This window comes from Diceros bicornis, chromosome X (assembly GCF_020826845.1).
Source record: "Diceros bicornis minor isolate mBicDic1 chromosome X, mDicBic1.mat.cur, whole genome shotgun sequence".
NCBI classification, from domain to species: domain Eukaryota; kingdom Metazoa; phylum Chordata; class Mammalia; order Perissodactyla; family Rhinocerotidae; genus Diceros; species Diceros bicornis.
The window spans coordinates 46,047,667-46,073,075 of NC_080781.1; the positions used below are offsets into that span (position 1 = coordinate 46,047,667).

General features: G+C 36.8%; 1 protein-coding gene across 5 annotated transcripts in view; it reads left to right on the forward strand.

Annotated features, from left to right (window-relative positions):
• PHF8 (PHD finger protein 8) overlaps positions 1 to 25,409 on the forward strand; it is a 103,120-nt gene that overhangs the window by 48,688 nt on the left and 29,023 nt on the right. For all 5 annotated transcript variants that reach the window (XM_058535922.1, XM_058535921.1, XM_058535920.1 and 2 more), the window contains 6 exons: positions 148 to 251; positions 4,376 to 4,554; positions 4,849 to 4,934; positions 5,449 to 5,582; positions 6,192 to 6,505; positions 24,036 to 24,131. In XM_058535922.1, the coding sequence (XP_058391905.1) occupies positions 148 to 251; positions 4,376 to 4,554; positions 4,849 to 4,934; positions 5,449 to 5,582; positions 6,192 to 6,505; positions 24,036 to 24,131 (913 nt within the window). The remainder of the gene's footprint in view (positions 1 to 147; positions 252 to 4,375; positions 4,555 to 4,848; positions 4,935 to 5,448; positions 5,583 to 6,191; positions 6,506 to 24,035; positions 24,132 to 25,409) is intronic.

A 25,409-nucleotide genomic window follows, 5' to 3' on the forward strand; every position in this document is an offset into this window, starting at 1 on the left:
GGGACAGTTTAGCAGAAGGCCTTGGTTCAGGTGGTTTTGACAGTGAACTCAACCAGTGAACTCAACCAGTGAAACCAGAGGGAACTGGCCATCCTGATTCACATGGGAGTCCCAGACAGGTGACAACTGAGCCTCCTCCTTCTGCAGTTCAACATCACTGGTACCTGCTTGAATGACTCAGACGATGACTCACCAGACTTGGACCTTGATGGGAATGAGGGCCCGCTGGCCCTATTGATGTCTAATGGCAGGTGAGGTGGGAAGAAGGAGCACAGAGATACTGGGACTGTTGGTGGCAACATGCCACTAAGACAAGGCATAGAATTGGGACCTGGGGCTAAGACATGGGTAGGGGAGGGACTGTACTTGGGGAAATACCCATATATTGTCAGATATCGTTGCTTAGTTCAGAGAACCATGGGAGTGTTGGGGTGGGTAGGGGGAGAGATCGGAATCTAACTGGCAATCCTGACAAAAGTCTTGTATAAGTTCTGGAAATTTCAGCAAGTCAGTGGGTCAGAACCACTGGCAGGAATGAGAGATAGTATTGCATACTGGTTAAGAGCATTAGTTTTTTAAATACCTTTTGCGCTTCGATTTTTAGGAAATTTTTTTGCAGAAATATTTTCACAGGTGTGTAAAGAGAAATGTTCAGTGTTCAGTGCATCATTGTTTGTAATAGTAAGTAGTTGGAAACATGTTCATCAATAAGGGTTGGATAAATAAATTATGGTACATCTATACAATAGAATACCATGTAGCTGTTAAAAAGAATAAGTTTAATATCTGTTGACAAGGAAAGATGTCCAAGATATATTCTTAAGTGAAAAAATCAGGTTATAAAATAATTTATAGGAATGCTTCCATTTTAATTTTTAAAAAAAGCACGTGTGCACACGTTTGTGTGTGCTTCTGTAGAAGAGTGACATATGGACTTTTTCCTTTATTTTTAATTTAACTTTTTTGAAGAAGTTTAAAATTAATGCAGTTTAAAATTCAAAAAGTGTGAAAGAATACTTAGTGAAAATTTTGCTCCCACCCCTTCTTGTTCTTCAGTTCCCCTCCCCATGGACAACCAATATCAGTGATTTCCTTTCAGAGATATTTATACACATTCATGCAAATAAATATATTTGTTATATATTTTATACTTGTCATGCCAAACTTATAACGGTAGTTATCTCTGGAAAGTAGGATAGGGGAGGCAGGAGAGGAATTCAATAGCGTTTGAATTTTATACAATGAGCATATATTTTCTTAAATAATTTTTAACAGAACATTTTCTAAAAGAATAAAATAAAAGCTGTTCACAACAAAAATCAGACAATCTCGAGTTTGAATCCCAGCTCTGACATGTATTTGCTGTGCAACCTTGGCAAGTTAATTAATCCATCTGCGCTTCAGTGTCCTCATTATATCTCCTATAGATAAAACTTACCTTAGGGTTGTTGGAGGACTAAATGAGACAATGTATGTAAAGTGCTTATCACAAGGCCTGGCACATAGTAAATGCTTAATAAATGGTAGCTCTTATAAATATGATGAAATTGATGATGACGGTGGTAGTGATGATGATGGTGTGGGTATGGCTAGAAGATAAGTAGGTCATCAGAAATCCTGAAACATGTAGGGAGGCAGAGGCAGAGGCAGACGGTGAGAGTTATCATCTGGACACTCAGAACACCAGACAGGAGCAGTCAAGAACCAAGTACAGAGCATGAACAGTGTAGGAACACAAGCGATGAGGATACCTTAATAGCTGTTTTGTAGGAAAAGGCTGTCTTCAGATCCCAAGGGCGAGTGTACTAGGTCCACCTGGCTGTGAAATAAAGGAAAAGGGAGTGTAAGAGTAGGGCAGATTCTGAAAGCAGCAGAGCTATCTTTGGGATTTGAGAACCTAGTTAGTAAAGAGTAAGATAAAAAGACTGTTGAGCATTGCCCTTGTCCAGAACCCATGGTCAGTCTCCCGGGGAAGAGAAAATTGAGAGTCCTAAGGGTCCAGCCTATAATGGCTATTGAGGACACAATGAGACATTTTCCCCTTCCCCGCCAGTCTTTCTTGTGCTGCTTCTATTACCTCCTGCATCGGCCAGAGGCTGCTGTTATGTGAACCTGGGGAGTCAAGGTATAGAAATATTTACAGACAGTGTGATGTTATGTCTGGGATTTTCTCCATAATAATCCAGTGTTTTGCAGGGACTAAGGTGTGGATAAAACAAAATTGGCAGTATGTCGATAGTTGCTGAAACTTAGCTGGGTGATAGGTACATGGGAGTTTGTTATACTTTTATATTTTTTTATGTTTGACATTTTTCATAATTAAAAGTTAATAAAAGATCAGGGTTCAAATAGCTATCATTTATTGAGCACCTGCCCTGTGTCAGACTCCATCTTAGTTGTTTACATACATTATTTTATTTAGTCCTCACAGCAATCCTGAAGGTAAGTGTTGTTATCCCCATTTTTACTAATGTGGAAAGTGAGGCTCAGAGAATTTAATTATAAGATTAGTTACCGTTGGGCACTTGCCATGTGTCAGTCTCTGCGTTAGCTCTTTTAATCCTCCCGGCAACCATATAGGTAGAAAACAGGTCAATTTAATAACAACCAATTCACTGAAAGCCAGTTTGCCAAATGACTATTTCTGAATGTATCAAGTGTACTGATTTACCAGAAACTTGTTTCTTTTTAACTATAAGGTTTATTCAGCAATTTGTACTGGTTAATATTGTTTACCATGTGTAACAGGATTATTTAGGCCACTTTTGAGTTTTTTCTACTTCCTTTATATATTTTTAACAACTTTTTTGAAGTATGATTTACATACCGTACAATTAACCTGTTTTAAGTGTACAATTAAATGACAGTAAATTTAAAGAATGTGCAACCATCACCACAATCCAATTTTAGAACATTTCTATGCCCCCAGAAAGATCCCTCATACCCACTTACAGTCAATCCTGGTTGTCTTCCCCAGGTCCAAGCAACCACTAATCTATTTTCTATCTCTATAGATTTGCCTTTTCTAGACATTTCATATAAATGGAATCATATAATATGTGGTCTTTTGTGTCTGGCTTCTTTCACTTAGCATAATGTTTTTGAGGTTCGTCTATGATGTAGTATGTATCATTAATTGGTTCCTTTTTATTGCTGAATAGTATTCAATTGTGTGGGTATACCACATTTTGTTTATCCATTCACTAGTTGATGATCATTTAGTTTGATTCCACTTTTTGGCTATTATGAATAATGGTGCTATGAGCATTCGTGTACAAGTTTTTGTGTTGACATATGTTTTCTTTTCTCAGTTAGGAGTAAAATTTTGAGTCATATGGTAACTCTGTTTAACTTTTTAAGAAACTGCCAAAATTTATTCCAAAGTGTCTGTAGCATTTTACATTCCCATCAGCAATTATAAGTTTCTCCATATACTGGCTAACACTTGTTATTCTCTGTCTTTTTGATTATAGCCATTCTGATGGATGTAAAGTGGTATCTCATTGTGTTTTTGATTTGCATTTCCCTAATGACTAATGATGTTGAGCATCTTTTTGTGTGATTATTGGCCATTTGTATGTCATCTTTAGAGAAATGTCTGTTCAAATCTTTTGCTCGTTTTTAAAGTGGCTTGTTTGTCTTATTATTGCATTCTAAGAGTTATTTAAATATTCTGGATACAAATTCTCATCCAGATAAATGATTTGCAAATATTTCTTCCCAGTCTGTGGCTTGTCTTTTCATTTTCTTAATGGTGTCTTTTGAAGCACAAACATTTTGAATTTTACCTAATCCTGGGTCACAAAGATATTTTCCGATATTTTCTTCTACAAGTTTTATAGTTTTAGTTTTTACATTTAGATCTATGATCTATTTTGAGTTAATTTTTGTGTATGATGTGAGGTAAGAGTCCACATTCATTTCTTTGCATGTAATATCCAGTTATCTCAGCACCATTTGTTGAAAAGACCATCCTTTCCCCACTGAATTGCCTTGGCACCTTTGTCAGAAATCAGTTGACCATAAATATAAGGGTTTAGTTCTAGACTCACAGTTCGCTTCCACTGATGTATATGTCTGTCCTTATGCCAGTATCACACTACCTTGAGTACTATAGCTTTATAGTAAATTTTGAAATTAAGTAGTATAAGTCTTCCAACTTTGTTCTTTTTCAAAATTTGTTTGGCCATGTTAAGTCCTTTGTATGCCCATATACATTTTACTATCAGCTTATTAATTTCTACAAAAAAGCTAGCTGCATTTTGATAGAGATTGCATTGAATCTGTAGATCAGTTTGGGAAATTGCCATCTTAACAATAAATAAACTTAAATAAAGTGTGACTGTTTTTATATTCTCTTTCTCTTTCTGTCCAGTACCAAGAGGGTAAAGAGCTTATCCAAGTCTCGGCGAGCCAAGATTGCGAAGAAGGCAGACAAGGCTAGGCTAGTGGCGGAACAGATGATGGAGGATGAATTTGACTTAGATTCAGATGATGAACTGCAGATTGATGAGAGATTGGGAAAGGAGAAGGCAACCCTGATAATAAGACCAAGTGTGTACCTGTTCTTTCTCTTTCCTGCCTGCCTGTTTCACGTTTGTTTTTGGTCCCCTTAATAGACTTAAGACCTTAGGCCTGAGCTTGTTAACATTCTGATTTACCAGCTCTGTAGGCCTCCACGTATCCTGTCCTCTAGAGATTTATTTATAAGCTAATTCCTAACCTCCCTAAATTAGTCATCTATGGTCATTACTTTCAGGAAAGTTATAGTTTTATTTTCTTTTCCCTGAGTGTTTGGCTCAGATGCTAATCTTAGCTTTATGATAAGTGCATTCTATTGTTTTCTAGAATTTCCCCGAAAGTTGCCCCGTGCGAAGCCTTGCTCTGACCCCAACAGAGTTCGTGAACCAGGAGAAGTTGAATTTGACATTGAGGTAGGAGCCTGGCTTGTGTCTAGTCTTCTGCTCATTCTGGTTACGGAGACAGAGGACAGATTATCATTCTAGTTGGGAGGAAAAAAGATATCCTATGTATTCAATTCCTAAAATATTTATTAAGTGAAAAATATTGTGTGCTAAGTGCTGCTGAGCATATAAATGGAAGATTATAATGTAGTTGAAATACTTTTAAAATCCTTTAAAACAGAGTAGAATAAAAGGCAGTGTGATGTAGCAGAAAGAGTATCTGATTTGGAATATCTGATTGTGACTTTACACAAATTATTTAACTTCACTGAGCCTTAGTTTCCTTATCTGTAAAATGGGAATTATAATACTTACCTCACAAAGATGCTGGGCAGATTAAGATGAAAGAGTGAGTATTCTGCTTGGTACTTGGTCTGTACTTGAAGCTCAGAAGATAGTATCAGGAGTGAGACTGTCAACCCTGTATTGGGGCCTTACCAGACCAACTCTGGGCAGCTGAGGTGATATTCTCTTTCCCAAACAGGAGGACTACACAACAGATGAGGACATGGTAGAAGGAGTTGAAAGCAAGCTCGGGAATGGGAGTGGAGCTGGTGGAATTCTTGATCTGCTCAAGGCCAGCAGGCAGGTGGGGGGACCTGACTATGCTGCCCTCACGTGAGTACTGGCTTTGATCTCCCCTTTGCAGGTGATCAGACAGCACCTCCCCCCCCCCCCCCGCTGCCCAAAGGGCTAGGTCAGCCAATCAGCAGATATTTTTCAAGACGTTTAAAGGGACAAAGTATTAACCAGGGCATTTGGGCTGAAAGAATAAAGTAGACATGAAATCTGTCCTGAGGAACTTAAGATCTGACGGAGAGAGGATGTGTAGACTTCAAGGAGAATCAATTTGGGTTATTTGGAAGTTGGAAGAAGGGCTGGAAGAGGCATGGAAGGAGAACTGGGCCTTTCTTGGGCCTTGTTTAAAAAAGCGAAAGGATGCAGCATGGGTGAACAAGGAGGGAGGTGCGCCCCCCTTTTTGCCATCTTGCCTGCTGTCTGTGGAGAGACTTGAGGCAAGAAGGACTGGCCTTTTCATGAAAACTGTCTTTGATACTATCTTGATCCTTTAGTTTGATTTTTAGTTTTTCACCTGGGATGGTTCTCTCCTCTTTCCTCCTACCCTGAGCCCCGAAGCTGTTGTCCCTCCTCCCTGCCTATTCTGATGACTGATTTCCTCTGACAACTAGAGAAACTCCCTCAGCATTTCTCCTCTGTCCTTTGCAGCGAGGCCCCTGCCTCTCCCAGCACTCAGGAGGCCATCCAGGGCATGCTGTGCATGGCCAATCTGCAATCTTCATCATCCTCACCCGCTACCTCCAGCCTGCAGGCCTGGTGGACCGGGGGACAGGACCGAAGCAGTGGGAGCTCCAGCAGTGGGCTGGGCACAGTGTCTAGCAGTCCTGCTTCCCAGCGCACCCCAGGGAAGCGGCCCATCAAGCGTCCAGCATACTGGAGAACCGAGAGTGAGGAGGAGGAGGAGAACGCCAGTCTGGATGAACAGGACAGCTTGGGAGCATGCTTCAAGGATGCAGAGTATAGTAAGGGCAGCTGAGCACTTGGGTCCATTCCAGAAAGGCTCCCCCCAGCCCCAATCTCAGTCCCAGTCCCAATCCCAGTCCCAATCCCAGACAGCCTGTAGTGAGCAAAGGCCTGGCCTTTAAACCTGATACTTGGTTTTTCTGAGCTGTATTTTCTTAATCTGTAAAATGGGGATATCTCACAGGTTGATATAAGAATTAGAGATGATGCTTGCATAGAGCACCTGGCACAGTGTCTTGCTCATGGGAGGCCTCAAAAAATGGTAGCTATTATAATTAGCTGTCATCCATTTTTAGCATTGTCCAACCTTCACTTCTGGTGACATTTTTCCCTCTTGCCTATTTTACTTCCATCACTTATAGCATTTGTGTTCTGTGTCATTCAGTTCATCTTTTGCAAAGGTATATAATGGCCTTGCAGTGGGCTTTTTACATTTAAGAGATGACTCCTTTTTTTTAAGATAAGGTTTATTGAATACTACAATATATAAAGCACTTTTTTGTATAGTGCAGCTGACTTTAGTGTGGGTTTTTGTTTTAATATTATTTTTAAAAAATTAATGCTCATTGACCAAAATTAGAACAAGACAGAGGAAGCAAAAATTCCCTTTGACTAGCACTCTTCCCCCTCTGAGGAAGGTTACCCAAAAGTAACCTTTATTATCAGTTGGATGTATACCTTTCATTTTCTTGTGTTTACACCCATATGTAGACAGAGATAGATAAAGGTATAGTTTTGTTTAATGTGTGTAATTCTACAACTTGCTTGGATATCTTTCAACATCAGTACATAGAGAACTACTTCAATACACTGAGATCTACCTGCTGCATAGTAGTCTATAGCATAGATGTACCATCATGTGTTTAACCATTCCCTGCTGGTTAACATTTAGGTTGTTTCTAATATTTTAGTGTTACTAGCAATGCTGCAATGAAAATTCTTGTAAATAACCCTTTGTGCCCATGTGCCAGTTAACATTTCTCTAGGGTAGCTAGACCTGCTGGGCTGAAGGATATGTGTAAAATAAATGTTAATAGTGCCAAATTCCCCTCCAAAAGGGCCTGTATATGAGCAGTGTATGAGAAATACCTGTTTCCCTACAGCCTTATCAGCAGTGGATGTTAGCCTTTTTAATTTTTGCCAATCTGATGGCAAAAAATGGTGTCTCAGTTTGTTTGTTTTATGTGTTTATTGGCTCTTCTTTATTCCTTTTCTGTGAATTATCTATTCAGTCTTTCACCCATTTTTCTATTAGGATGTTTGTTTTTCTTATTGATTTGTAGGAGTTCTTTATATATTCTAGATTTGTTGGAGTGTTTTTTATATGTTCTGGAAATGTTGAAAAATATTTCCTTCTGGTCTGTTGTTTGTATTTTAATTTTATTGTGTTTTTTAGCATGTAGAAGATTTCAGTTTTTACATAGTCATCTTTATCAATTTTTTTGTATTTTATGTCTTGTGTAAGAAGTCTTTCTTATTTTCACCCAAAACTTGTATAGAAGTTAAAATTTTAGCTCTTTTTCTGGAATTAAGTTTTGTGAATTGTGGGAGGTAAGAATCTAAGTTTACTTTTCTCCATGTGGATAGTCATTTGCCTCAACACCATTTGTTGACTAGTTCGCCATTATCCTCCTGATTTGAAGTTTCACTTTTGTCATAAACTAAATTCCTATATATATGTGGATTTGTTTTTCTACTTTATTCCCGCTTCTATCCCTTAATAGCTATGTGACCTTGGGCAAGCTAGTTAACCTCTCTGTGATAATAGTACCTACCTCATAGGTTGTTGTGAGGATTAAATGAATTAATATACATAAAGCACTTAGAACATTGCCCAGCACATGATAACTGCTGCGTGTTAGATATTGTTAATATTGTTCTGTTCCATAAAATCGATTTGTCTTATTCCTGTGGTAATGCCACATAGGTTAGTTACTATAGGCCTTGTGTCTGGCAGGGCAGATCCCCTCTGCAGAACTTGCTTTAGACCTGAGGAGAGCTCAGATGCTCTCAGCAAGCCCATCTCTGGGGTAAGCTGTGATTGGTCTTAGGGGCGTGCCAAGTTCCCCTGGCCACCCACCCTACCTTCAGCAGACAATCACATCGACCTACAGCCAAGACATCCAGACCTAGTCTAACTAGTCCCCTCAGAACAAACAGCTTACTCAGCCTCTGCTTTCCCCTCCCCCTCCCTGCTTTGCCCAGCAACACTACAAAGGCAGTTTAACAAGGAGATACCTACCTACTTGTTATTTTTCCAGAATTTCTAGGGCATTACTGAGCTTTTTCTAGTCCAGATGGATTTTAGAATCAGCTTATCAAAGTCTGTGAAAAATCCTATTAGGATTTTTTATTAGAATTTCATGGCATTTCTAGATTAATTTATGGAGACATCTTTCATCAGAAGCCTTTCTGCTGTAATGGGATGTATGCATTCCTGAAAAACTTCATGTCCTGAAAATTTGTACACTAAAAATAATAGGGCTTATAAGAAAAAGAGGATTAGGGGCACACCCCTCAAAATCTCTGTGACTTTGAAGCCAAAACACTGATCCAAATAACGACAGTCCTGATAATAATCCTTGCCCAGTTACAGCCCATTGGCAATTGCACCCAGCATCAGAGTCAGTGGATCTTTTGTAACCTTAAACCCTGGGCTCGGGTTTCCTCCTTCCAAGATGTAGGTTCTTGAGGGCATTTGCTTAATAAGATAGATACCAACCTCATCAAATTAAAATCTGATCCAGGACCTAACCTTCAGCAATCTTTTTTTTTCTTTAAACACAGGGGATAGTGTCTTTACAACTTTTTCATCTGCTCTCTCAGCCATCCTCCTCTCCCAATAGAGCTTAATTTTGTAGAAAACAGAACTACCATTTGTTCTTCCTCTGATGGGAGGCACTATTGCAGAATTTTTAGCTTTTGTCTGTATGTCTTCATGTATTGCTAAGGCTTTCTTTGTAATTGTGAGAAAATTTGCCACTGATTAGTTAAAAACAATATGCCAGGGAAAATTGCTTTTGAACCAGTGCAACTTCTGGATGGCATTGATGTCATTCTGCTGTTTACCTTTTGGGTATGAGCAATCACAAAACAGGCCATCTTGTCCTTCTATCTTCAAACGTGGTCTCTTTCTCCATTTATTCAGGTTTTCTTGTATATTTCTTCTTCAGTTTATCCCTAGGTATTTTATTTTATAGTTTGGTTCTTATTGAAAGCGGCACCTTTTTACCTATTACATTTTCCAATTGGCTGTTGCTAGTATGCAGGAAAATAATTGATTTTTCCATATTGATCCTGTATTGGATTGCCTTACTATACTCTTATTAGTTCTATTAGTTTTTCAGTTAATTGTCTTGGGTTCTTGAAGTAGGTGATCTATGTCCCCTGTCTTAGTTTGCTAGAGCTGCCATAACAAAATACCACAGACTTAGACAACACAATACCACAGGCTTAGACAACAGAAATTTATTCTCTCTCAGTTCTGGAGGCTGGAAGTCCAAGATCAAAGTGCTAGTAGGGTTGGTTTCTCCTGAGGCCTCTCCTTGGCTTGCAGATGACCACCCTCTTGCTGCCTCTTCATGTGGGCATCCCTTTGTGCACATGGGCCCCTGGTGTCCCTCTGTATATCCAAGTCTCCTCTTCTTAAAAGAACACCAATCATTTTGGATTAAGGCCCACCCTAGTAGCCTCATTTTAACTTAATTACCTCTTTAAAAGCCTTATCTCCAAATACAGTCATATTCTGAGGTACTACGGTTAGGAATTCAACATTTGAATTTTGAGGGGGATACAATTCAGCCAATAAGATCCCCTTTCTAGTATTCATACCTCTAGATTTTTCTAGTTTTATTTACAGTGTTGAGTAGTAATGGTGAGAGGGAGCATCGTTGTTTTGTTTCTGACTTTAAAGGTACCAATATTTCTCCACTTAATATATAGAGCTCTGTAGGTCTCTGGTAGATTACTCTCAAAGTTCAGGGGAGTCTCCGTCTCTAGTTTGAGAGATTTTGTTTGTTTTAAAATCAGGAGTGGAATTAGGTTTTCTCAAATGTTTTTTTTGACATCTTTTGATATAAATACATGTTTTTTCTCTGTTAATTTGTTAATGGTGATTTACATTAATAGAATTACTGATTTTGAATTTACGTTTCCTTCTTGGGATTAGCTGTACTTGATCATGGTGTTTAACAGTACTGTCATGCATTGCTTAATGACAGGGATACATTCTGAGAAATGTGTTGTTAGGTGATTTTATCATTGTGTGAACATCATAGGGTGTACTTACACAAACCTAGATGTTATAGTCTACTACACACCTAAGCTACATGGTACTAATCTTATGGGACCACCATCGTATATGCAGTCCTTCATTTACTGAAATGTTGTTATGTGGCGCATGACTGTAGTTTGTCTAGTTTATTTGATTACTAATGATCTCTAATGTTTATTTGGTGTTTGTTTACTATTAATTTCTGGTTTTATTTTATTCCTTTTTCTTCATGTTTTTTGTACAACATCTTGAGTTGAAAGCTCTGTTCATTTATTTTCAGTCTGTTTTCTCTTTTAATAGAGTTTTTTAAATTTTATTTTTTAAATTAGCATGAAGTAAAATTGGCTTTGTTGGTATACTCATGTTTAGATTCTTGTAACCGTCACCACCACCACCACCACAATGAGGATGCAGAATCCCCCCAAACTCCATTATGTTATCCCTTAGTAGTTATGCCCTCCTTCTACCCCTAACCCCTGCAACCACTGATCTGTTCTCCATCACTGTGATTTTGCCTTTGCCAGAATGTCATGTAAATGGAATTATACAGTACGTAATATTTTGAGACTGGTTTCTTTAACTCAGTATAATGCCTTTAAGATTCATCCATGTCATTGCATATCAATAGCTTGTTCCTTTTTATTGCTGAGTAGTATTCCATTGTATGGATATACAGTTTCTTTATCCATTCACCCATTGAAGGACATTTGTGTTGTTTACAGCTTTGGGTGATTATGAATTCAGCTGCTGTGAACATTCGTGTGCAGGCTTTTGTGTGAACATGAGTTTTCATTTCTCTAGGGTAAATACCTAGGCATGGGATTCCTGGGCAGTATGAGCAGTGGATACTTTAACTTTGAAAGAAACTACCAAACTGTTTCCCAGAGTGTTGGTGCCATTTTACATTCCCACCAGCAATGTGTGAGAGTTCCAATTGCTCTGCATGTTTATCAGTACTTGGTATTGTCAGTATATTTATTTTAGCCATCCTAATAAGCGTGTAGTGATATCTCATTTAATGGCTCATCTAATGGTTAATGATGTTGAACATCTTTTCATGTATTTATTTGTCATTCATACATATATCTTCTTTTTCTGAAATATCTTTAAACAGACACTTTGAATGACTTCTGCCCATTTTTTAATTGAGTTATTTTTTTTCTTAATTGTTGAGCTTTGAAAGTTCTTTATGTAGTCTAAATTCAAGTCTCTTGTTAGGTATATGATTTACAAATATTTTCTCCCAGTCTGTAGCTTGTCTTTCATTCTCTTAACACTTTCTTTCTTAAAGCAAACACTTACATTTTCTAGAAAGTCCAGTTTATCAATTTTATCTTTTATGGATTATGCTTTTGGTGTCTTATTTAACAACTGTTTCTGTAAACCTCAGGTCATAACAATTTTCTCTTTTTTCATCTAAAAATTTTATGGTTTTAGGTTTTACATTTCTATCCATGATCCATTTTGAATAAATTTGTATATAAGGTATGATGTTTAGGTTGAGGTTCACCTTTTTTTTTTTGGCATATGGATGTCCAACTGTTCCAACACCATTTGTTGAAAAGACTGTCTTTTTTTCCATTCGCTTCCATTTGTAGCTTTGTCAAAAAGTGAATGGCCATATTTGTATGGGTCTGTTTCTGAATTGTTTTATTCTTTTTCATTGATCTATGCGTCTGTCCCTTTGTCAATACCTCACTGCTTTTATTACTTTAACTTTATAGTGATTCTTAAAATCAAGTAATATGATTTCTTCAATTTTTCCTATCCATATATATTTTAGAGTCAATTTGAATCCACAAAAATTTCTGCTGAGATGTTGATTGGAATTTTGTTAAATCTATAGGTCAATTCATGGAGAATTGACATCTTTATTTTTTATTGAGGTGAAATTCACATAACACATAATTAACCATTTTAAAGTGTACGATTCAGTGACATTTAGTGCGTTCACAATGTGGTGCAACCACCACCTCTCTCTGTTTCCAAGACATGTTCACCACCTCAGAAAACACCCTGTATCTATTAAGTAATTGTTCCCCCATGTCCTCCTCCCCTCTTCCCCTGGTAACCACTAATCTGTTTTCTGTCTGTATGGATTTGCCTATTATGGATATATCATATACTATGTGACCTTTTGTGTCTGGCTTCTTTCACTTAGCATAATGTTTTCAAGCTTCATCCAAGTTGTAGCATGTGTCAGTATTTTGTTCCTTTTTATGCCTGAATAGTATTCCATTGTATGGATATACCACAATTTGTTTATCAATTCATCTGCTGATGGGCATTTGGGTTATTTCCACCTTTTGGCTGTTAAGAATAATGCTGCTGTAAACATTTGGGTGCATGTTTCTGTGGGGACATAGGTTTTCATTTCTCTTGGGCATAAACGTAGGAGTAGAATTGCTAGGTCATAGGATAATTCTATGTTTAACTCTTTGAGGAACCACCAAACTGTTTTCTGTAACAACTGCAATAGAATTGTCACCTTAGGTATATTGAGTCTTCTAATCTATGTACATGGTATGTCCATCCACATTTAGACTTTTAAAAATTTCTTTCATCAGTGTTTTATAGTTTTCAGCATGCAGATCCTGCACATGTTTTGTTAGATTTATCCCTAAGTTCTGTATTTTTAGGAGATATTATAAATGGTACTATGTTTTAACCTTTGGTTCCCATTTGTTTATTGTTAGTACATATAAATATGATTGATTTTTGTGTGTTGACCTTGTATCATGCAACCTTGGTAAACTCACTTATTAATTCTAGGAGGTTTTTTTTGGTATATTCTTGGTATTTTTTTGTATAGATGATCATGTCATGTGAAAGTAGGGACAGTTTTAATTTCTTTCTAATCCATATGTGTTTTTTTCTTCTTGCATGTTTATTCTGACTAAGATTTCAAGCACAATGTGGTGAGAGTGAACACCCTTGCCTTGTTCCCAGTCTAAGGAGGGAAAGCATTCAGTCTTTTCACTATTATGATGTTAGCTGTAGGTTATCAGATTAAGGAAGTTCACTTCTATTCCTATTTTGCTGAAAGTTTTTTATAAATGGATGTTGAATTTTGCCCAGTGTTTTTGTTCCATCAGTGGATATGATCATGTGGTTTTTCTTCTTTAGTGTATTAATATGGTAGGTTACATTGATTGATTTTGAAATATTGAACCACACTTGAAATCACGGGATAGACCTTTCTTGATAATGGTGTATTATTCTCTTTATATATTATTGAACTTGATTTACTAATATTTCACTCAGCATTTTTATGTCTATGTTCATGAATGATATTGGTCTGTAATTTTCTTTTCTTGTACTCTCTGTCTTTAGTTTTGGTATCAGGGCAATGCTACCCTCAAAGAATGAGTTGGGAAATGTTCCCTCCTCTTCTATTTTCTAGAAGAGGTTGTGTAGAATTAGTGTTTCTTTTTTTTTCTTTTTTAAATGTTTAGTAGAATTTGTGAGTGAGACCATCTGGGCCTAGAAATTTCTTTTTCAGGTTTTAACTATGTATTTATTTTCTTTAGTAGATACAGGATTATTCAGGTTATCTATTTCATCTTGGGTAAGTTTTGATAGTTTGTATCATTCAAAAAATTGGTCCATTTCAGCTAAATTGTAGGATTTATGGGCATAGAGTTCTTTGTAGTATGCCCCTATTATCCATTTAATGTCTGTGATGTCTTTAGTGGTATCTCCCTTTTAATTCTTGACATTAGTTATTTGTGTCGTCTTTTATTTTCCTTTGTCATTCTTACTGGTGTTTTATCAATTTAATTGATCTTTTCACAGGACCAGCTTTTTGGTTTCATTTAAAATTTATCAAGACTTGTTTTACTACCCAGGGTTTGTCTATATTGATAATTTTGTGTTGTGAACTTGAGAAGAATGTGTATTCTGCTATTGTTGGGTTGAGTGTTGTTTTGTGCCTGTCTCAGCCTTTAATAACTGATATTGTGGTTGGACTGGCCCTTGTGGTTCTTATGATTGTGAGATCAGCACTTATTGCCCTTCAGCAATAACCATCAGGAAACTTTGAAAAAATAAAGGTTTATTACTCATAGGACCTGGAAATTACACAGCACACTTGGGGCCACACAGTGAGGCCATAGGTAGAGAGAAAGAGAGAATGTACAGGCCTGGAGTTTGGCTTTAATGGAGTCAAGGGGGGTGCCTAGGGTTTTGTGGGCTCACTCTTTATTGATGAATTTAAAACATAAGAGTGGGAATTTAAAGTGAGAGAAGAGAAAAAAAAACCCAGGTGGCCCCAAATTATCACTTATTGTAATCAAACAAGATTTCTAAAACAAGGGAGCCTCAGTGGGGGGAGGTGACCTGGCTCTTTATCTAGTTGTATGGCTGGCAATGTGTTTATTCAAGATAGCCCTCTCGAAATGGATGCCTCTTTGAAATGGATGCCTTGGCAATCAAAGCTGAAGTCAGGCACTTGCATTACAAAACAGAAAAAAACAACTGCCAGGGCTTACACTACAAGTGTTCTATAAATTTCAATTAGATCAAGTTGATTGATGGTGATGTTCTATATCCTTGCTGATTTTCTGTCTACTTGTTTTATCGATTACTGAGAGAGATGTGTTGAAGTCTCCAAGTATAATTGAGGATTTATCTATTTCCCCTTTTATTCTAGTTCCATCAATTTTTGTTTCATATATTTGGAAACTCTGCTGTTAGGTGCATCCACATTTACGATTGTTATGTCTTCCTGTTGAGTTCACCCTCTTGTCATCATGTTATATCCCTGTTTACCTCTGGTAATTTTCCTTGGTCTGAAGTTCCTTTTCTGATAATATAGCCAATCTAACTTTCTTTAATTAGTGTTGATATTGTATATCTTTTTATATCCTTTTATTTTTAACTTACCTATATGATTACATTTAAAATGAGTTTCTTCTAGACAGCATTTAGTTGAATCTTGTGGTTTTTGAAAAATCCTTATTGATAATCTCTGTCTTTTAATTGCTGTTTTTAGATCATTTACATTTAATGTAATTAATGATATGTTCGGATGAAGGCTTACCATTTTCTTATTTCTTTTTTCTTTATTACATCTGCTTTTTATTTCTCATTTCCTGCCTTCATTTGGATTATTTGAATAATTTTTAGTATTGCATTTTAATTTATCAATTGAGTTTTTTACTGTTTCTCTTTGTCTAATACCAGTTCTTAAAGAGACTGTCCTTTTCCCATTGGATGCTCTTGTCACCCTTGTCAAAAATCAGTTGACTATAGATGTATGGGTTCCTTTCTGGACTCTCAATTCTAGACCATTGATCTGTGTGTCTGTCGTTTTGCCAATACTACAATGTGTAGATTACTGTAACTTGGTAGTAAGTTTTAAAATTGGGGAATGTGAATCCTCCAACTTTATTCATCTTTTTCAAGATTGTTTAGGCTGTTCAGGGTCCCTTGCAATTCCATTTGAATTTTAGGTTCAACTTTTCCATTTCTGCAAAGAAAGCCATTGATATTTTTATAGGAATTGGATTGAATGTGTAGAATGCTTTGGGTAGTATTGCCATCTTAAAAATATTAAGACATCCAATCTATGAATATGGGATGTCTTTCCATTTATTTAGATCTTCTTTAATTTCTTTCAGTAATGTTTTGTAGTTTTCAGTATATAAGTCTTACACCTCCTTGGTTAAATTTATTGCTACTTATTTTTTTTTGATGCAGTTGCAAATGGAATTGTTTTCTTAATTTCCTTTACATATTGTTCATTGCTAGTATATAGAAACACAATTGATTTTTATATGTTGATCTTGTAGCCTGTAACTTTACTGAATTCTATTAATAGCTCTAATAGTTTTTTTGAAGATTCTTTAGGATTTTCTATACATAGAATAAGGTAATCTGCAAATAGTTTCATTTCTTCCTTTCCAATTTGAATGCCTTTTATTTTTTTCTTAGCTAATTGCTCTGGATAGAACTTCCAGTACAATGTTTAATAGTAGTGGTGAAAGTGAGCATCCTTGTCTCATTCTTGATCTTAGGGGAAATCTTTCAGTCTTTCACTATGGAATGTGATGTTAGTTGTGGGTCTTCACAAACACCTGTTACCATATTGAAGTGTGGAATCTAAAAATATCTATTTCTAGTTTTCTGAGTATTTTTATCTTGAACGGGTGTTGGATTTTGTCAAATGCTTTTCTTGCATAGACTGAGAGGATTATGTTTTTTCTTTGATTTTATTAATGTGGTGTATTTTCTTGATTGATTTTCTTTTTTTTTTGGAAAAAGAAAATATATTTTTGTCATTAAACCTTAAATGACTTTAATCTTCTTCATACAGTTTTGAAAAATATCATTTATTTCTTTTTTCTTTCAGTTTTATTGAGAAGTAATTGACATACAACATTGTATAAGTTTAAAGTGTACAGCATAATGGCTTGACTTGCATATATTGTGAAATGATTACCACAGTAAGTTTAGTTAATAAGCATCATCTCATATACAGTCATGTGTCACTTAACAATGGGCATATGTTCTGAGAAATGTATTGTTAGCAGGCAATTTTGTTGTGCGAACATCATAGAGTGTACTTACCTAGGCAAACTAGATGGTATAGCCTACTACACACCTAAGCTGTATGGTAGTAATCTTATGGGACCACTGTTGTATATGCAGTTTATCATCGACCGAAACATCATTATGTGGCACACGACTGTAGATCCAAAAAAAAAAGAAAAAGAAAGTTGTTTCCTTGTGATGAGAACTTTTAGGATCTATTCTCTTAGCAACTTTCAAATATACCATACAGCAGTGTTAACTATAGTCCTCATGTTGTACATTATATCCCTAGTACTTATTTATCTTATAACTAGATGTTTGTATCTTTTGACCACCTTCATCCAGTTCTCCCATTCCCTACTCCTTTCCCCCTGGTAACCACAAATCTGGTCTCTTTTTTATGAGGTTTTTTGTTTTTTGTTTTTAGATTTCACATATGAGATCATACAGTATTTGCCTTTCTCTGACTTATTTCACTTAGCATAATGCCCTCAAGCTCCATCCATGTTGTCACAAATGGCATGATTTCCTTATATTTTATGGCTGAATAGTATTCCATTATATATATACAACATTTTCTTTATCCATTCATCTGTTAATGGACACTTAGGTTGTTTGATTGATTTTCTTATGTTGAATCACTCTTGCATTCCTGTGGTAAATTCCTCTTGGTTAGGGTGTATAATCCTTTTAATAGGCTGCTGAATTTGGTTTGCTAGTATTTTGTTGAGGATTTTTACATCAATATTCATAAAGCATATTGGTCTGTAGTTTTCTTTTCCTGTAGTATCTTTTTCTGGCTTTGCTATCAGGGCCTCGTAGAATGAGTTAGGATGGTTCCCTCCTTTTCTATTTGTTGGAAGAGTTTGACAAGGATTGATTTAATTCTTTAAATCCTTGGTAGAAATCACCAGTGAAGCCATCTGGTCCTGAACTTTTCTTTGTTGGAAGCTTTTTGAATACTGATTTAATCTCTGTACTTGTTATAGGTTGGTTGAGATTTTCCATTTCTTCTTAAGTCAGTTTAGGTGATTTGTGTGCTTCTAGGAATTTGTCAATTTTCTATAGTTCATCTAATTTGTTGGCATACAATTGTTCTTAGTAATCTCTTACAATCCTTTTTATTTCTGTAAAGTCTGCAGTAATGTTCCCACTTTCATTTCTCATTTTAGGTATTTATGTCTTCTCTCTTCTGTCAGTCTAGCTAAATATTTGCTTATTTTGTTCATCTTTTTTCAAAGAACCAACTTTTGCTTTCATTGATTCTATTATTTTTCCATTCTCTATTTTATTTATCTCTTCTTAAATCTTTATTATTTCCTGCCTTCTGTTAGCTTTTGATTTAGTTTGTTCTTTTTCTAGTTTCTTAAGGTGTAAAGTTAGGTTACTGATTTGAGATCTTTCTTCTTTTTTAGTAATGTAGGTATTTACAGGTATAGATTTCTCTCTGAGCACTGCTTTTGCTGCATCCCCTAGGTTTTGGTATGTTGTGTTTTTATTTTCATTTATCTCAAGAGTTTTTCTAATCACACTTGTGATTTCTTCTTTGACCTATTGGTTGCTTCAGAGTATGTTGTTTAATTTCCACCTGTTTATGAATTTTCCAGTTACCTTTCTGTTACTGATTTCTAGTTTTATTCCATTGTGGTTGGAGAAGATACTTTATATGATTTTAGTCTTTTAATATTTATTGAGACTTGTTTTGCAGGTTAAAATATGGTCTGTTCTGGAGAATGTTCCATGTGCACTTGAGAAAAATGTGTATTCTGCTGTTTTTGAGTGGAGTGTTTGTATATGTCTGTTAGGTATAGTTGGTTTATAGTGTTGTTCAAGTCTTCCATTTCAGTCTTCAACTATTATTGTGAAACTGTTTCTCCCTTCAATTCTTTCAATGTTTGCTTCATATATTTTGGAGCTCTGTTGTTGGGTGTATATGTCTTTATAATTGTTATATGTTCTTGATTGATTGACCCTTTTATTAATATGTAATGCCCTTCTTTGCCTCCTGTGTATTAAAAAACTACCTCAGTCCTTCCTCCTCCTGTGTTTCTCCTTTACTCCCATGCTACTACCACACTCACACTTCTGATACCAGATGTGTGGGAGTTTTTCTCCCCCAAGCAGTTCTCTGTGACCCCAGCTGGGTGTCCTACAATTCAACTAATTCTGACACTATCTACCTGTAGATAGCATCAGATCCTACAGCTTAAGGGCCTAGTCCCACAATACAGCTCCCACCCCACTTCCAGATGCCAACTGCAAGTCCAGGTTGTCATCTGTCTTCTGAAAATAGGCTGGAAATCTGAGGGTCCCATGACTCCCTCCTTGGGTTCAATTAATTTGCTAGAGTGGCCCACAGAACTCAGGAAAACAGTTTACTTACTGTTTACTAGTTTATTATAAAAGCATATGATAAAGGATACAGGTGAACATCTAGATGGAGGAGATGCATAGGGCAAGGTATGTGGGAAAGGGTGTGGAGCTTCCATGCCCTCTCTGGGCACACCACTTTCCCAGCACCTCCATGTGCTCACCGACCTAGAAGGTCCCTCAACCCTGTAACTTAGGGATTTTTATGGAGCCTTCCTCACGTAGGCATGATCAATTATTAACTCCATTTCCAGCCCTTTTCCCCTCTCTGGAGGATGGGGGGGTGGGGCTGAAAATTCCAAACTTCTAATCATGGCTTGGTCTTTCTGGTGACCAGCCCCCATCCAGGAGCCATCCAGGAGTTGTTGGGTACATATATGTTTCTAATTGTTATATGTTCTTGATTGGTTGGCCCTTTTATTAATATGTAATGCCCTTGTTTACCTCCTGTAACAATTTTTTACTGAAAGCCTATTTTTTCAGATATTAGTATAACCACCCTAGCTCTCTTTTTCATTACTATTTCATGAATAAAGTTTTTCCATGCTTTCACTTTCAACCTAGTTGTTTCTTTGGATCTAATGTGAGTCTCGTATTCAGGATACAGTTGAATCATGTTTTTAATCCATTCTACCAATCTTGGCCTTTTAAAAGGTAAATTTAATCCATTTATGTTTAAAGTGATTATCTATAAGGAAGGACTTCTGCTATTTTGCTCTTTGTTTTCTCTATGTTTTATATCTTTTTTGTTCCTCAATTCCTCTGTTACTGCTTTCTTTTGTGTTTAATTGATTTTTTTTTTGGTGGCATGCCAATTGATTCACTCCTCATTTCCTTTTTTGTATGTTTTTTTAGTTATTTTTATAATGGTTACCCTGGGGATTACTGTTAACATCCTAACTTTGTAACAGTCTAGTTTGAATCAATATCATTTAGCTTCCATAGCATACAAAGACTCTGCTCATATACAGCTTTCCCACCCATGTGTATTACTTTTGTCACAAATTACATCTTTATACATTGTGTTACTATTGACATAGATTTATAGTTATTGTTTTATGCATTGGAATTTTAAATAATACAGGAAACAAAAAGAAGAGTCAGAAACCACAAATACAACAATACTGGCTTTTATGTTTACCTCTGTAGTTACTTTTACTGGTGTTTTTTATTTCTTCATATAGCTTCAAGTTACTCTCTAATGTCCTTTTATTTCAGCCTGAAGGACTGTCTTTAGCATTTCTTAAAGGGCAGGTTTACTAATGATGAAATCCCCAGCCTTTGTTTATTTGTGAATATCTTAATTTGCCTTAATTTTTGAAGGATAGCTTTACCAGATATATTAGTCTTGGTTAGCAGTTTTTCTTTCAGCACTTTAAATATATTATCCCACTGCCTTCTGGCCTCCGTTGTTTCTGATGAGAAATTGGTTGTTAATCTTACTGTGGATCCTTTGTAGATGACAAGTTGCTTCTGTCTTGCTGCTTTGAAGATGCTGTCCTTGTCTTTGTCTATTGACAGTCTGAGTATAATGTGTCTCAGTGTGGATCTCTGAGTTTATCCTACTTGGAATTTGTTGAGCTTCTTAGATGTCTGTTTTCATGTATTTCATAAAATTTGGAAAGTTTTGGCCATTTTATCTTCATAGAGTCTTTCTGCCTCTTTCTCTCTCTCCTCTCCTTCTGGGACTCCCATATGAATATGTTGGTAAGCTTGATAGTGTCCCACAGGTCCCTTTGCCTTTGTTTATTTTTTTTTTTTCGGTCTTTCTTTCTGCTCCTCAGACTGGATAATTTCAACTGAGCTTTCTTTATGTTTGTTGATTCTTTCTTCTGTCTGCTCAAAATCTGCTGTTGCAGCCCTCTAGTGAATTTTTAATTCAATCCATTGTACTTTTCAGCTCCAAAATTTCTATTTGGTTCTTTTTTATATTTTCTGTCTCCTTATTGATATTCTCTTTTTTGTTGAGATATGGTTCTTCTGATCATATTTAAGACAGTTAACTTAAAGTCTTTCTATAGTAAGTCCAATGTCTGGGATTCCTCATGGACAGTTTTTATCAATTTCTTTTTTCCTGTAAATGAGATATACTTTCCTGTTTTTTTTTTTTTTTTGCATGCCTCATAATTTTTTTGTTGAAAACTGGACATTTTGAATGTTATAATGTGGTAACTCTGGGAATCATGTTTTCTTTCCTCCCCAGAGTTTGCTGTTGTTGCGAATGATTCTTTTGGAAAGTCACTAAATAAACAGATAACTGCAGCTCACAATAAGCAACAACAGCAAACTCTGGGGAGGAGAGAAAATATGATTTCTAGAGTTACTAGACTTTCCAAATGATTTTTTTGGAAAGACTGCATTCCTTGTGTTGGTCACTGAAGTGTCCATTCCATTGCCTCAGTTGTCAGCTGAGATTTTTTGACAGAGATTTCTTTAAATGCCTTAATTAAGCAGACTTTTTCTTTGTTAAGCATTTCCCCTATTGTACATTTTTTATTAGATTCCGGAGCCCCAAAAAAGTTGATTGTTACAGTTTTTGCCAGCTTAATGGTTGCTTGAGTGGAGGGACAGATCCTTGGAGCTCCCAACTCCACCATTTTGGGAGGCATCACTCCTTCCATCCTTATATTTTTAATATGTATACTTTAACTTGTATTTTCTTTAAATGTCTAGATTTAATTATTATCTACATCTTATCCCCTCTTGAATAAGACATGAACCTTGAAAGGAATTCCTTTTGCATGTTATTTTATACATAGTATCCCTCAATCTTCACAACTTTGCAAGGCAGGTGGTATCTATTATTTTAATTTTACGGGTGAAGATAGTGAAACTTAGAAAAGTTCTCCTAGGCTATAAAGCTAATGGGTTCGTCCAGGATCTCAAAGTGACTGTTTGATCCTGAGACTCAAGGTCTTTCTACCATACCACACTTCTTTCCCTGAGGTGGAAAAACTTTCAGATTCAACAAAATAACATTGACAGCCATTGGGACTAGTAGGGTTGGGTCCTTTCTCAAACAACTCCATTACCAGTAGTCATTTCTTTCTAGGGACAATCAATTATCCCTCTTTTTTACAAAAAAATTCTTTCATAAGTCAGGAGGCAGGGGTTTTGCCTCTTTGCTTAAGGAGGAAGACCTGAAAAATGGACTCATGTTCCTACAGAGGCCCTTCTGGAAGGAAGTAGGAGACTGGATTCCTCTAATGAAGTAGAATTCTAGAGAAGTTTGAAGCTGGTCATTAGGAGGAGTGGGAGTAGGGTCATTATGAGGAAGTTTTCACTGTCATTTTACTTCTCTTTTAGGTTTAGCAGTAGCAGCAGCAGTTTGACCTCATCGGTAGGACCTTTCTAGACCATCTTCCCATTAAATCCTATAGGTGTTGCATGTGGATTGTGAGGAGAATGTGATAAAACTGGATGTTTGTTTGTATTTGTATAGGATGAGATACTTTTATATGTGTGTTTTGTCATTCAGATCATTCACTTCCAGTAATCTTCTTCCCAATTCAGCCCAAGTGTTCTTTTTGTTCCCTTTGTGTGAGTATTGTGTGTACCATTTCTCTTTCCATTAATTCAGCAAACACTTACTGAGCACCTACTCTGCATTGTGTTAGGCTTCCTTAGTTTGAAATCAAATAATACAAATCTCTGCCCTCACAGTAAATTGTGGGTGACAGATTTACTAATCATCTCTTAAATACTATATAACAAATGACTCCAATGCAAGTGTGTGCAGGATACTATGGAGAGTTGAAGAGACATCTGAATCAGATTAGGAGAACAAGGGAAAGCTACTTTTTTTTTTGCTGAGGAAGATTTGCCCTGAGCTAACATCCATTGCCAATCTTCCTCTTTTTGCTTAAGGAAGATTTTCCCTGAGCTAACTTCTGTGCCAATCTTCCTCTATTTTGTATGTGGGTCACTGTCATAGCATGGCCACCGATGAATGGTGTAGGTCCATGCCTGGGAACTGAACCCAGGCTGCCAAAGCGGAGTACGCCGAACTTACCCACTAGGCCACGGAGCCAGCCCCAAGGGAAAGCTTCTTTAAGAAGTGAATTTACAGCTGAATTTTGTAGGGTCAGTAAAGTAACTTATGAAATTACTCACTAAATGGATGTTGGGTGAGTGAATCAGAATTAGATGACACTGGGAGGACATTTGCAGCGAGGGTGCAAAAATAGAAAGATATAAAAAGTATGTGGCACTTTCAGGGACTCCTGCAGTTGAGTATGGATTAAGTAAAGGGTCCACTTGTAGGGGAGTGTGAGGAGCTAAGGTAGGTATCATTCTATTTTCACCCTTCTGGATGAGATCTTAATTTACCTTGCTTTTTCCTCTCATTGCAGTTTACCCTTCCCTGGAGTCTGATGATGATGACCCTGCTTTGAAATCTCGACCCAAGAAAAAGAAGAATTCAGATGACGCTCCATGGAGTCCTAAAGGTAATCCAGTATTCTGTCCTTAAACTCTGTGGGGGTGGTTGGGGAAAAAAATAGGCTGGGAGTAGGTGGGATATTTAATATGGGAAGACATGATTCAGTCACTCATTTGTTTATGTGGCAAACATTTATTGAGTGCCTGTTGTGTGCCAGCTACCATGTTAGGTTCTGGAGCAAAAATGATCAATAAGACACAGAGTTCATGTACTCAGTTCAGCAAAGCTGGAGGTAATGGAAATGCTGTTTCCAATGTTATGTGGCTTGAGATGAAAAGAGGAAGACTTTGAACAAATTTTAGCAAACAATCTAAGGCTTCTGAAAACATTCTGCTGCCATAATCCCAGCTCTTTGGTACTATTGTTGTCAAAGGAGGGAAATTGTGCTCACTGTTGAGCTCTACAAGGCCCAAGACTCCTTAGACTGTCACCTGTACTGGCTGAGAGGCTATCTCTGAGGAAGGAAGAAAGAATGATTATTAAGTTGAACAGGGAATTTAGAGGGTAATAAAAGAATTTTATTCATCTCATTGGCTGGATGGTTTTCACATCGGAGGGTGTGTCAGTTAGCTTTTGCTGCTTACAAACTACCCAAAACTTAGTGGCTTAGAACAGCAAGAGAAGACAAGCCCCAATGTGCAAGCACTTTTGAAGCCTCTGTTTGTGTCATGTTTTCTATTGTCCCATTGGCCAAAGCAAGTTACATGGCTAAGCCTCGATTCCAGGGGTGGAGAAATACATTCTATCTCCTGAGAGAGGGAGCTGCAAAATCCTCCTATGCATACAAAGAGATGTGAGCACATTGAGAGCCATTACTGTCAGCAGTCTGCCTCAGAGGGTGCTGACATCTCAGTACCTGTGGTTCCTCAGGAATCCAAGGGCCCGCTGTCCCCACCCAGCTCTATTTGGCCTTTCTGGTGTTTGCTTGGGGTTGGGAGAGAGGGGTGGGTGGCAGGGCAGTCCTGGGAGTGTTCTCTCGGTGAGTCAGTCAGCAAATGTTTCTTTTTTCTTTCTTCAGACCTATTTTCTGATTTTATTTTCTCCTGTAGTTTCTGGCTGATTAGCATAATAGCAAATTTGGAAAATACAGAAAATAGAGGAAAGTGTAAAGAAGAAACCACCCGTGATTCTGCCACCCAGAAGGAACCACTGTTAATATTTTGACATATTTCCTTCTGGTATTTTTTCCTGTGCATTTTCTTTTTATGTCCTACTTTAAAATTTTTTGCCTTTTAATCAAAATAATGTGTATATCTGGTAGCAAATCAAATAATATAGAGGAGTT